General features: G+C 45.6%; 1 protein-coding gene across 1 annotated transcript in view; it reads left to right on the forward strand.

Moving 5' to 3' along the window:
* Nucleotides 1-14,436, forward strand: part of DEPDC7 (DEP domain containing 7) — a 70,351-nt gene that overhangs the window by 51,538 nt on the left and 4,377 nt on the right. Inside the window, exons 6-8 of the mRNA XM_073576336.1 lie at nt 7,068-7,210; nt 8,675-8,800; nt 9,661-9,739. Of these exons, the coding sequence (XP_073432437.1) occupies nt 7,068-7,210; nt 8,675-8,800; nt 9,661-9,739 (348 nt within the window). The remainder of the gene's footprint in view (nt 1-7,067; nt 7,211-8,674; nt 8,801-9,660; nt 9,740-14,436) is intronic.

Consider the following 14,436-nt stretch of genomic DNA (forward strand, 5'->3'; position numbering starts at 1 on the left):
TGACAGCACCGCAGACATGAGATGGTATCCGCCCCCAGGAACAGGAAACCTGTAGCAGAGATAAAAGGGGGCGGTGCCTCTGTTTGGTTTCCAGTTCCTGCAGGTGCCTGTGGCAGGTCTCATACCTCCAGGGGCATCCCCCTCTGAAGTCCAGTCTGGAGGCCGAGGTCCGTATGGGGGGAAGGCAGCTGGGCGCGGTGGTGCGCGCCTGTAATCCCAGCAAGCTGTCGGTGCCGTACTCATTCCCCCCCCTGGACTCTCCGGCGGCCGCTCCTGTCGGGAGGCTGGGCCGGGAGAAGGCGTGTCCATCACGACGCTGGCGCTGACTGAATGGGGGACGTCTTCCAGTCGCACTGGAAGTAACTTCACATGCCGGTGGTAGCCGGTGTGCTGGACACTTCCAGGAGGGAGTTGATCCAGGAGCACGCACACCGCTCCTCCATTATAATGAAACAAGGCGCGGGATGGCGGCCACTGGCCATTCTAGGCTGAGCGTGGACCCCGCAACCGAAGTGCGCACCAGAGGAAGGCCCGGAGGCTACCATAGTACCCGGGTTTGGGTGAGTGCCTTTGTAAGGCAAAAATGTGTGGATAATGATGCCCTGTGTCATGTGAAGTCTAGGCTGAGTGCATTCGTCAGGTGGTACTTGAAGCTGGGCGGGGACCAGAATGGGAGACCAGCTGGAAATCGACAGGTCATGGATAATGCTTAAAAAAAAAAAAAAAAAAAAAGTGCAAGCAATAAAGCATGTGCGTTATGCAGAAAAACCCTCCCTAAAACATACGATAAGTGACTCTGTTGCTCGTGTATTAAGAAACATCCCTGAGATTTCAGTGCCGAAATCTCCATCTGCGCTTGCGCGGCAGCCATTTTCCAGGAAGCAAGCCACTGCGCAGGCATGGATGGAACGGCAGAGCCCCCCACGCAGCATGGGACAGAGCCCGGTGGCGGTGGCAGGCACCGGGGGACCCAGCACGGCAGCAGCAGAACCCGAGGGACCTAGTGGGCGGCAGCACCCAGGGGACAGTGGCTGGCAGCACCATAAGCAATAAGACGCCTGGATTATAAGAAGCACCACCATTTTATTAAACGTTTTTTCCTATTTTTCTCCTCAAAATTTGGGGTGCGTCTTATAATCCGGAGTTTCTTATAAAGCGAAAAATACGGTAAATGTAAATACCCATTTGATGAAGAATTATGGGGAAAAAGCTCCTACACTGGATACTGCTATCACCAGTACTTCCAGAGGGATAGCCCTGCCATTTGAAGACATGGGTGCCTTAAAAGATCCCCTTGAATGGAAGAAAAAGCTGATGCTTTTCTAAAATCTGCTTGTGAGGCGCCAGCATGGTCATTTAAACCTGGGTTACCCACCACTTGCACAGCACATGATATTTTCAAATGGTGAGAGAAACTCTGAAAAAAAAATTAAATATATATAATTTTTTATAATTTTTATATATTCTCTCCAAAGTAAGGCCTGGTAGAAGCCATACCTTCCCTACAGAAAACAGGATTCCTGGCAGATGCCACGGTTGACTCCGTCCAACGTGCTGCCGTGCATGCGCCCTTTAAAATTCGGATCGCAGAGCACTATGTGGGAAAAAAAAAAAATTGGGCCGCAGATTTCCAGTCGAAGGTCAAGCGCCGTGCAGTCCCATGAAAGGGACAATACCTCTTCAGGGAAGGTGTCATGCAAAATTTTGGGGAAAGCATCAAAGAAAAAATAAAATTACCTGCCTCAAACTGGATAACCAAGCTGTTATCAGAAGGTCTGTGCAGCTCCCTGCCGCAATGAATAAAAATTACGCATGTGGCCAAAAAGAACCAGGCCATGCTAGAGAAGGAGGCTCAGCTCCTCATACAAAAGTAAATACTGATAAAAGTACCACACCACCAAATAGGAAAGGGATTCTACAGCACCCTGTTCCTCACGCCAAAGCCGGATAGTCCATTAAGAACAATATTCAACATTAGAGCATTGAACCAATATATCCGTGCGGAGAGCTTCAAAATGGAAACTTTTTAAAATTGGCGAGCACCCTAAGTGGTAAGGTTACTTGACCCGGGGCTGCTACATGGCAGTAATAGATCTAGCCAATGCTTACTACCATGTACCAATATGGGGCGAACATCAGCAATACCTAAGGTTGGTAGTGGAGATTGCTCAGGTCTCCACTCACCTTCAATATCAATGCCTTCCCTTTGGGTTGTCATTGGCCCCTCGCATATTCACAAAGATCATCTCAGAGATGACGTCCTTTGTGAGAAAAGAAAAACATACTGCTAGTAGCCTATTTGTACGATGTCCTCATCGTGGGGAACAACAAGGAAATTGTGGAGAGGCAGTCACAAAAGTATTTGACATATTAACCAGGTTAGGCTGGATGGTAAACCTTAAAATCAGGTTCGTTCGGGTCCAGACACAAGAATTCCTCGGAATTCAATTAGATTCAGTCAAACAACAATGTGTCCTCCCAGACAGGAAGATTTGGATCATTCATCAAAAATGCAACAAATACAACCTGGTCAGGCCATATCGGTAAGAGGGGCAATGTCACTTCTAGGTCCCTTAACAGTGATAAACCCGGCGGTCCAGTGATCGCAAAGCCACACAAGAAAATTACAGTGGCAGATCTTGGCCGAGCAGGGAAAATACCCTTGCAATTTGAATCGGGAGATAATCTTGTCGCCACAAGTTCAGAACTCGTTAAAATGGTGGCTGAGCACTGAAAAACCTAAGCAGGCCAGTACCCTGGTCTGTTCAGAACCCAGTGGTGCTAACCATGGGCACAAGTCCGTTAGGTTGGGGGAGCACAACTAGCAGACCGGATTCTACAGGGCCAATGGGAACCCTTCGATAAAGACAGCATCCTCCAGTTTGAAAGAACTGGCAGCTGTAAAGGGGCATTTCTTCAGGAAAAGAAGAAATCCAAGGCAAACATGTTGCAATTTTATCCGACAATGTATGGCCATAGCCTACATAAACCAACAAGGGGGTACACGGTCAACATTTCTGATGGCAGAAGCCAAAAAAATTATTCATGTGGGCAGAAAACAATCTTCTGTCCCTGACTGGGACACATTTGAAAGGGACAGACAATCTTCTGGCCGACTTCTTAAGCCGGCATGTATTACACCAGGGGGAGTGGTCCCTAAATCTGGAGATATTTGGGAGAGTCTGTGCCGTCTGTGGCACACCAGAAGTGAATCTGTTTGCCACAAGAAGGAATCGGAAAGTAAACAGGTTCTACTCTCTCTAAACCCAAGAGAACACCCAGAAGGGGTGGATGCACTGCTACACCGCTGGGAATTTCGCCTAGCTTATGCATTTCCCCCAATTCTGTTAATTCCAATATTCCTGGAAAAGATTTGAGAAGACAAGGCGCGAGTCATCCTTATTGCGCCCTTCTGACTCAGGCGCATGTCTATCTCTGACCCATGGATCCTCCCAGATATCATGAATCTACTTCATGGCACAGTACTACAGACTCCATCTCACCGCATGGCACTTGAGAGGGGATTCCTTTTAGCAAAGGGATCCTCAGGCCCTTGGTGACCACCCTGCTCGCTAGCAGGAAAAACATAACCTCAATCAAGTACCAAAAAACTTGGGAAAAGATCCTGGAGTTCTCAGGCTGGCAGTTATCCAAAACGAGCCAGGAAGTTCAATTAAGAGGCCCTTTTTTGGAGGGATTCCAGGATTAGAAAGAGGGTTGTCCACGAGCACCCTAAGGCTGTGTTCACACACAGCGTTTTTTTTAGCGGTTTTTACCGCGGTTTTCGCTATAAAACCACTAAAAATAAGCTGCAGTCATTTCTATGCATTTTGCACTTTTTGTGCACATTGATGTGTTTTTTACCACGAAAAAACCGCATCGCGGTAAAAAACGCAGCATGCTCATTAATTTTGCGGATTTTCCCTGTTTTAGGCCTCTTCCACGCGGTTTTAAACCGCTGTGGAAAAAAAACGCATCAAAACCACGCAAAAAACGCAAGCGGAAAAATAGGTGCGGTTTCTGGGAAGGGATTCAGGTTTTTGAGCAGAAAACTTCTGCAACGTGTGCACTTAGCCTAAAAGTGCAAGTATCTGCCCTGGGTGCATTGTTTTGACCAAAAACTTGCCGATTACCCTTGGGTCTGTAGGTTCATTTGAGCCTCCTTCACAACCAGACCCTCAAATTACTGACTAAGGTAGATCCCTGTGATCTAAATTTAGTATTAAATGCCCTAACATCAACTCCTCCTTTTGAGCCTATTACTTCCACTTCGGTAAAGGCATTAACGTTGAAAACTGTACTCCTGGTGCCCTGACTTCAGTTCGACCTAGCTGCAAACTATCTCTGTAAATCCCCCATACGCTACCTTTCTGGATGAGAGTAATCATAACTGACCCAGCCTTCCTCCCGGAGGTCAGTTCCAAAGTTCACAGGGTCCAGGAAATAATTTTGCCCTTGTTTTATGCCAACCCAAAATCCCAGGGAAAGCAAACCTTTCATTGCTCGATGTTAGACATTGCCTACTCCAATATATAGAGGTTGCAAAATTATGGCGATAGTCTTCTGCCCTTTTTTGTCTCCTTCCAGGGGACAAATAAGGTGAAAGGAAAAAGAGGCTTCAAAATCAAACATTGCACGATGGCTACGTATAGCTATTTCACTGTCTTACTCTTCCTCAGGTCAGACTCCCCCACTGGGTGTAACGGCTCAGAGTGAGCCGTGACAAGGGTCACAGCCACATCCTGAGCTGAAAGGGCAAATGCATCTGTAGAACAGATTTGCAAAGCAGCAGTATGGTCTTCACAATCCACTTTTTCCGTCACTATAGGCTAGATCTAGGGCTCTGAATCTTGCCTTTGGGAAAAGGTGTTATCTGCTGTTGTCCTACCCTAGGAGTCTCTGCTATCTTTCATCTCATGTCTGCAGTGCTGTCATGGGGAAGGGAAAAAATAATTACTTACCGGTAATTTGACTTTCAAGAGCCATGACAGCACCGCATTGATTCCCGCCCTATCTTGGTGAGGGTTGTGTGATGCACAAATATATGTATATAGGAGAGAAATATATATATAAATGTATCAAAAGAAGGTGGTAAGAGTGACTAAATCAAATAACAATACATGTCAACTAATAAGGCGGTTACCTTGCATACTCTGAAACAAACTGAGGAGAGAGGTGCCGCCCCCTTTTATCTCTGCTACAGGTTTCCTGTTCCTGGGGGCGGATACCATCTCTCATGTCTGCGGTGCTGTCATGGCTCTGGAAAATCAAATTACCGGTAAGTAATTATCATTTTTCTCCCACATATGAGGTATCAGCGTACTCGGGACAAATTGGATAACAACTTTTGGGGTCCAATTTCTCCTGTAAACCTTGGGAAAATAAAAAAATTGGTGACTAAAAGATCAGGTTTGTGGAAAAAACACGATTTTTTTTTTTATTTTCAAGCCAGGGCGTTATAAACTTCTGTGAAGCACTGGGGGGTTCAAAGTGCTCACCACACATCTAGATAAGTTCCTTGGGTCTAGTTTCCAAAATGGTGTCATTTGTGGGGAGTTTCCACTGTTTTTGTACATCAGGGGTTTTCCAATCGCGACATGGTGTCCGATCTCAATTCCAGCCAAAAAGTCAAATGGCGCTGCTTCCCTTCTGAGCTCTGCCATGCACCCAAATAGTCGTTGACACCCACATATGGGGTATCGGTGTACTCGGGACAAATTGCACAATAACTTTTAGGGTCCTGTTACCCTTGGGGAAAATAAAAATTGGGGGTGAAAAGATCATTTTTGTGGAAAAAATGATTTTTTAATTGTACCGCTGTACGTTATAAACTTCTGTGAAGCCCTTGTTGGTTCAAAGTTCTCACCACATATCTAGATAAGTTCCTTGGGGGGTCTAGTTTCCAAAATGGGGTCACTTGTGGGGGGTTTCCACTGTTTAGGTACATCAGGAGCTCTCCAAACGTGACATGGCGTCCGATCTGAATTCTAGCCAACTTTGCAAAAGGCGCTCCTTCCCTTCTGTGCTCTGCCATGTGCCAAAACAGTGGTTCCCCCTCACATATTAGGTTATCAGTGTACTCAGGACAAACTGCACAATAACTTTTGCAGTCCAACTTCTCCTGTTACCCTTGGTAAAATAAAAAAAATTGAACCTGAAGTGTTTGTTTTTTTTTTTTTTTGTGAAAAAAAGTTAAATGTTCATTTTTTTTTTTTTAAATATTCAAAAAATTCCTGTGAAGCACCTGAAGGGTTAATAAACTTCTTGAATGTGGTTTTGAGCACCTTAAGGGGTGCAGTTTTTAGAATGGTGTCACTTTTGGGTATTTTCTATCATATAGACCCCTCAAAGTGGCTTCAAATGTGATGTGGTCTGTAAAAATAAAATGGTGTTATAAAAATGAGAAATCGCTGGTCAACTTTTAACCCTTATAACTTCCTAAGGAAAAAAAAAATTTTGGTTCCAAAATTGTGCTGATGTAAAGTAAACATGTGGGAAATGTTAAGTGTTTTGTGTGCCGTATCTCTGTGATTTAAGGGCATAAAAATTCAAAGTTGGAAAATTGCAAAATTTTCACCTAATTTCCGTTTTTGTTTTTTTTTTTCACAAACGCAAGTTATATGAAAATTTTACCACTAACATGAAGTACAATGTCACGAGAAAACAATGTCAGAATCACCAGGATCCATGGAAGCGTTCCAGAGTTATGACCTCATAAAGGGACAGTGGTCAGAATTGTAAAAATTGGCCCGGTCATGAACGTGCAAACCACCCTTGGGGGTGAAGGGGTTAATAATTTTTTTGAGTATAATAAACTTGAATTTTTTATGAATATACTCTGGCCTCTTCCTGTGATTTTTCACATTCAAGTTTTTTTTTGTGCTATTTTTCCAGAATAACTAGTACGCGCTTGTGACAGTTGCAATACATGATCAGGCTTTTTGGCCTTATTGGGTTTTCAGTAATTTACAATACTGTATACACCGTAGTCACTGCTGATGGACTTTGTATAATCATGACCCAACCAAATGTATGAATATGTATTTACGTTCTATTTATATTTGTAGTGAATGGTAAGACTGAACCAGCATTGGAAGCCACACAGTTGTGCTTGAAGCTCTTGGACTCCCAAAGTCGTGAAGAATTTCGCCGCCTCCTATATTTCATGGCAGTTGCTGCAGAACCGTCGGAGTTCAGACTCCATGAAGAGGTAAAGCGGAGTATGAGGAATGCAGAGGATTACAAATGGATACATCGCTGATCAATTTTCAGTGATCTGATTTCTAAGGTGCCCTTACCTCTAGCAGTAGATCTGCCACTGTCTGAATCACAATGCCTTCCCAGCTTAGACTTTTAGGTCCTATCAATCAATGAAACCCACAGCTATCGGGTGTGGCATTTGTGAATATGGCAAACATCTGATGGGAACGCCCCTTCTTTGTGAATGTTTAGCAAGTGAATCAACACTGAATTTTGAACAGTATTCTAGATTAAAGTAAAACTGTTTTCTTAAATCTGATTTTAAAAGGGACCTAAAGGCTGTTAATAGAAAATGTTACCTTCTGGCTGCCACAAGGAGCATATGGCAAATGGTTTTATTCTCATTTAAAGGGGTTGTCCTGTGTGCTACTTGATCAATTCTGGACCTGCAGTGAAACTAAGTTTATATTCTCCACCTTGCTGCAGCGCTGTTCCCAAAGTGACAGGACTCGTGGCGCCTGCAGCTGAGGAGTAGGCACTCGTCAGCTGTTGCCTTTACTACTGTCAGAGCAGGTGTCCACAATCTTTATGTACTACAGTGACTGTCAGCGCTTTGGATTCTGTACTAGACAATGAAATTTGCCTCCAACAGCGGTAATGATGAGCGAACATGCCGTCATAAGGCATTAGCCGCGCTTGCTTGTGGTGCCAAGTGTCTTCGGCGTGTTCGAAAAATGTTCAAGTCCCCATGGCTGCATGTGTCACAGCTTTTAGATAGGCAATCCCTGCATGTGTTGCAGCTAACAGCCATGATTCATGCATCTGCGAGGACTCTATCATATTTTTCAAGCATGCTCGGATAATGCCTTGAGAGCAGGTTCGCTCATTAAACGGCGGTGCTGAAATCACTCAAATGGCACTGCTGGAGGATGGGTGTACACAATGTTTTAATTCAGGTCCTGAGTTGACTTTGCTTTGGGTAGTCTAGTAATGGACAGCCCCTTCAATATCACAGTAGACTCTTCAGCTTGCGCTAGTGGCAGTTGTATGCATCTAAAATGGCATGGGGAGGAAAAACTAAAACTGCACTCAAATGAAATACTATAACAAAATAAATGCTTCAATATTTTACATGGGTAGTAATGTACAAGCCCTGGTAATAGCTGGGATCCCAGCATCACACTTCATCTTTGAAGTCCTTGACCCTATGTAGAACTGGTGTCAGGCAGCCAAATATTGTCCCACCTGTCTTCCGTAATCACCTGTGAGTGGTTTGTGATGACTAATAGACTGCTCTTGCGTTGCTGTATTTCTGGAATGTGGACGAGCTCTGCAGTGACAGGTCGTGTAGCACGTTGCATAGCACGCTTGCTTGGTCACTCAAATATGCAAGTAATGCATTTTCCAAATGTTGTCCCTGGGGGCGGTTATGTTGCCATTCATAACAAATCATGTGCTTTTACTTGAATTTTAGAGCGATAACAGAATGACTGTGAAAAGGAAGTTTTCTAAAGCTGTCGTAGATAACAAAAATCTATCCAAAGGGAAGTGTGATCTTCTGGTGCTCTTTCTCTTGGATCATCATAAAGATGTATTTAAGGTATGTAGAGAGATTTGTGTTGGGTGAATAAAATGGATTGTCACTTTTCCTTATCTTAGTCTTTTGATAGGCTACCTGGTCCGTAAGGAACAACTCTGGGTCAAATTGTAGGGGTCTATCCTTTTATTTCCCCATGTATAACCTCATGGTGTAGTCATCCCTAGCAGTCTGTAGGTCATGGGTCTTAATACATCAGCCAAAACAGTTTCCTATGTTAAAGCGAACCTGTCAGCAGGATTTGTAAAGAAAACTACAATTGTCATGTTGGCATTGTTATACTGATTAAAATGATAACTGGGTGATATCCATCTTATGGTTGTTTAATCTTTGCAGTTTCAGTTAGGAGATGCTCCTGCTTTGGGGCGGACTGTGGGCGAGGCTTTCTCGGGCTGCCTCATTGTTACCTAAATGACATTTTACTGAAGCTTGAGTGACCTGCCTCCTATTTTAAATATTGCAGATAACAATGTGGCCTTTGGGGGCATTGCCACCAGCAAAATGTTACTGGCGCATGCGCAGTAGCATCTATAGCTGACAGATGGATGCTGCAGCGCATGTGCCACCACCATTCTGCTGGAGCAAAAAAGTTGGCACAAGTGACATGCGCAGTAGCATCTATTGGCAAACTATGCTCTCCAACTGTACAAGCACTGCAATATGAGCATTGACTCTTATTTGCTGGAGATCTAGAACTTGAGAGATCTTACCCCCATAGGAGTTGCACTGAAGTCAATAGAAAGGGCTGCTAAGACTTTGCGCTTTGTAATTCTCTTCTACTTGTTTTTCTATAGAAGCGTTTGAATGTTTCTAGTAAGGAGCTCATCGTTGTGATGGCTACAGCATTCTCTCCTTCTCCCTAGATTCCTGGGTCCTTGCACAAGATGGTTAGTGATAAACTTGCAGCCATACAACAAGGAAGTGACCCTGACAAAGACACTGGTAAATTTTATTAAATATATCCAAGCATTTTGGTAATGTTACAAGTTTAAGTGTGCTTTTCTTCATGTTTTCTTAACCCTTTAACAACTGCTGATACACCTTTTCTTGGCAGCAGTTAAGGGTACTTATTCCTCAGCGCTGCGTTTAACAGAGCTGAAAAATAAGGGTTTTGTACACCTAGCATTGGCAATTCTCTAACGTCTCGGCTACTAGGGTTAGCCGAGACCCTCAAACATGATCAGGGCTGGTTTCGAGGGTGTGAGGTAGCGCTGTCATTCAAGTAGGGGATACTCGCTCAGCAGCCACAAAATCAGATCCGGCACAGATTTTCCATAAACTCATAACAGTCCATGCGGTTTATTCAGCAGCATAAACCCATAGAAGCAACATAAAGTTCATATACCAGCATAGCATCCTTGACAGAGTTCAGCTCTGTAATCCCTGTGGTCACACAGGTTAAACATACAAAGGCTTTCTAGCCTCAATTATCTCACGCACGTCAGGGTCACTCATGGTTCCTTTAGCATACTGCAGACATCCATTCCCTCCAGGGAACTCCCAGGCACGTGCAGCCATTAACACAGCGTTCACTTGCTGTCAGAAGGTAGCCCCATCTCACTCAGACGGGACCTTCCACACTGGACCAACCAGGTCCCAGCTTCACCCCCATGTGACCTACCCTGGCCACATTATATGGTCCATAGCCACGCCCACCGGGTCACATGACTGACCTCATCACAGGTCCTTCACACACACATTTTACAATAGCGTTATTAAACACACTCCCTGGGTTTGTAGGTAACTAGTCCCTGACACATTGAACCAGCACCTCAGCAGTATCACTGCTGATTAACACACACATCTCCATCTCAAGGCCACCCACCTTGAGATACATAACTGTCATTCAGTATCTTGCCATTCATCCACTCTCCTGGGACATCCATACAGCACCCCCTAGTGGACAGTGGTCACTACACCACAAGGGGTTCCAATTTTAGGTTGGTGTCACTTTGGGGTATTTTTCTATCATATAGGGCTCTCTGTAACTTTGAATGTGGTGTGGTCCCTAATAAAAAAGTGACTTTTTTCTGTTGTAAAAATTAATTGCTGGTCAACTTTCAACCCTTCTTACAAAAATATTTTAAAAATTGTCCTTATGTAAAGTAGTCACATAGGAAATGTTTCTGAACGATTTTGTGACATTACTGATTTAAAGGCACAAAAATTAAGTTTGAAAATTGCAAAATGATAGATATTTTCAGAATTTCTTTCCATAAACGCAAGTCATATCACAGAAATGTTACCACTATCATGAAATACAATGTCGCCAAAAAACAGTCTCTTAACCAGTGGGATCCGTTGAAGCTTTCTAGCACTATAACCTCATAAAGTGACTGGTCAGAATTGTAAAAATTGGCTTTGTCACTAAGTCTCAAATGAATGTTCCTAGTAATGCTTGTATCTCATCGTGCAGCATGAACAGGGTCTCCAATTACTTGATTTTTTTTCTGGATGGCTTATCAAAAATTCCCTGACAGGCTATTCTCAGACATGTTGGAAAAACATACCGTATTTTTCAGATTATAAGATGTACTCTTTTCCACCAAATTTGGGGATAAAATAGGGGTGTGTCTTCTAATGCGTATATATACCTTGACCGATACTGGTGCTACAGGCTGGGATGAGGGGTGTCCGGCGCTGCTGCAGTGTCTACAGTGCTGCCAAGGCTCTGATGACACTTTGTGAAAGGCCAGAGCTCCTGCCAGTTCCATGGCTTCCTGTGCAGTGGACTCTGGGATAATGGCCGCCGGGGGGGCGGTGCATGTGCAGATGGAGACTTCAGCACCAAGATCTCAATAGATGAGATCTCGGTGCTGAAATCTCCTCTCCCGTCATCTTGGTGCCAAGATCTCAATCTGCGCATGTGCCGCCCCCAGCAGCCATTTTCCCAGAGTCCGCCGCACAGGAAGCCATTGAACTGCCGGGGCTTTGACCTTTCACAAAATGTCGGTAGAGCCCCAGCAGCACCCGAGACACCCACAGCAGCACTGCGGGCAACATCACATGGCACCTCTGCAGCACCGGGCAGCAGCACCAGAAAAAAGCAGTGGCGTTCTGAACATCAGAACACCCACTCATCCCACCCTGTGGAAAACTGTCATCAGAGGGAATTTTATAAAATTGCTTAAATCATTGTTCTTGGCATCATTGGTCTGGTGTAATTGAGACTTTTTCCATTCTACATGACGGCACCACGAGAGGGGATCCGCCCCAATGAGGACAGGAAACCTTCAAGATAAAAAGGGGCGGCTCCTCTCTCCGCATCAGTTGGTTTCCTGTCCTCGATGGGAAACCCTCAAGATGAAAACCTCTTGAAGATTCTGGAAGAAAAAAGGATGCCTTGGTCGGGTGATTACTGGCAGGCACCGGTCTGCTACACCCGTCACCAGGTACCGGTAGTCGCCTCGGGATGCCGACATACCCCATAGAAGTCCACGGAGGCCACCTTTGTGCTCCCTCTCTGCTCCCTCTCTGCTCCCTCTCTGTTGACGTGTGGTGGCCATGCAGCCCGTGAGGCACATCGGTGCACGGGCAGAGGTAAGACTCCTCGGAGGACCCTCTTGGAATCCCTCCTTGTTGAGCCCAGGACGCCGGTCACCATTGGGGCCATAAAGAAGAAGCAGTACCTGCAGGAATCAGTTTTGGCCAGCGGTGTGATCGCTCCCTCCAGGTAAAACCCAGCACAGGTATGGAGGAGGTGGAGGTGACCGGGCGTCTTGGTAGCCAGTGGTGGTGCAGCGTTATCGCCCCCTCCGGGCAGGTAGGGAGGGGGCGGTGGTGCCGGGGGAGGTCAGAGTCATGGTGGCCGGGCGACAGAAGAACGCCGGGGGGCGCGCACCGGAAGTGACACGGGCGCGCACCGGAACTGACGCGCCCGATAGTGGCAGGACAGAGACGCGCACCAGGAACTGGCCGGAAAGGCTCCCCGAGTGTAGAAAGGGAGCGCGCACCTGAGGGAAAGGCTGGCGTGCTCCGGGGTATGCACGGGGAGGAGATCAGCACACACCAGTAGTGGTTACTGGGGGTGCAAACAAGTCGGATGTAGTGCGCAGGTGACCGGCATGTGCAGGATCAACCAGGTGATCAGTTAATTAAAAAAAAAAAAATGGGGTAATGCTGTCAGAAGTGCTGGCAGGGGTCACCAACATTCTAGGTTGAATGTGACTCTTCTCATCTGAAAGCAGCAGCAGCTAACTTGTTAAGATTGAGAGCCTTTTTTGCCAGAGCACTTACAGCCCCGCTAGGAGGTGCAGGAGTGGCGGTCTCGCTCAGATGAGAGGAGCCAGACGCGCCATAACTACAGTGGAAGCCGCTCGGACAGCGTACGGGAGGATCGTCATGGTGTTAACAAGGGGGGTCCACAGTCCCTATGGGAGTCATGTGTACAGACCAGTCAGCCTCCAGATCCGGTACCCGTCCTGTGAAGCGTCCGAGTGGTGAGTGAGCTTCGAGAAAGTCCAGTACAATAATGTCTGTTCTCTTTCTCTCTCTTGTCTCCTCTCTCCCCTCTTCTTACATACATTGGTGGGGTAGAGCATTGGAGGTCCCTGAAAAGGGGGTAAATTAAATTCTAGGAATAAGGAATATTCCTTATGTAAAAAAAAAGAGAAAAGTCCCTTAGGAATAAGGGGTTGTGTCAGACCTGTACTGTTAGAACAGTAGAGGAAGAGACACCCGCTCTGCTGAGAGCTGGAGATCCCTGATTGTAAGAAGTCTACAATCAGGAAGGGCTTTGCAGTCAACAAACATGGATAGCAAAGCAATGGATAGACCAGCCCTTCATTGGTCTCTCAGGAAGACCATAGGAGAGCTCTGTTAAAACTCGCTACTGAGAAAGTAGCTCAGATGGAAAAGATACATTCCTAAAAGAGGATACAGTACGGACAAGCTTATTAAAGCAGTCCAACCTACCATGGGGCTTGTAGATGCGAAAGCCAAGAACTCATGTTCGACAAGCTTGCTATAAGGAAAACGTAGAGCCTTCCCTATTAACTAACAGTTGCAAGGACTCATTAAAAGGGAATGGGAAAAACCAGTGAGGAGGTTCCAGATAATCAAATCCCTGTAAAGGAAGTGCCCTTTGGAGGAAGAGACAGCCTCATCCTGGGATGAGGCTTCAAAATTGACGTAGCGATCTCAAAGGTTGCCAGAAAGTCCTTCCCGCTCCTTAAGGATTTAGGTTCCCTGAAAGAACTTCCAACAGAAAGACAGTTGTCTTAAAACAGCCTTGGGCGGCCACTGGTGTGGTTAGATCCCTTAAGAACCTGGAGGATCAGCTAGAGCAAAGAATCCTCAGGGAGACTATCCTAGAGGCAACACCGGCCATAAGAGCAGCAGCAGTATTCCTAGCTGAGACTTCAGCAGGATTCAGCAAGGCTAGCAGGAAAATTAGCAGCTTTGGCTAATGTGCGACGCCGTTCAGGATGGCTTAAATGCTGGCTGGGGGACACACAGGCAAAGAGTATAAGGATCGAGACAAACGATCCAAAGGTGGGAGAGGCTTTTACTTTAGCATGCCCTCCAAAGACACCAAAAAAAAAAAAACTCCCCAGATAGATTCCTGGAGGACAATCATAATTCTGGAAAGACCTCAATAGGTATCTAATAATCCCGTCTTCCAAGATGGAGACGATAAG

This window comes from Dendrobates tinctorius, unplaced genomic scaffold (genome assembly GCF_039654945.1).
Source record: "Dendrobates tinctorius isolate UK_male_01 unplaced genomic scaffold, ASM3965494v1 ptg000048l, whole genome shotgun sequence".
NCBI lineage: Eukaryota > Metazoa > Chordata > Amphibia > Anura > Dendrobatidae > Dendrobates > Dendrobates tinctorius.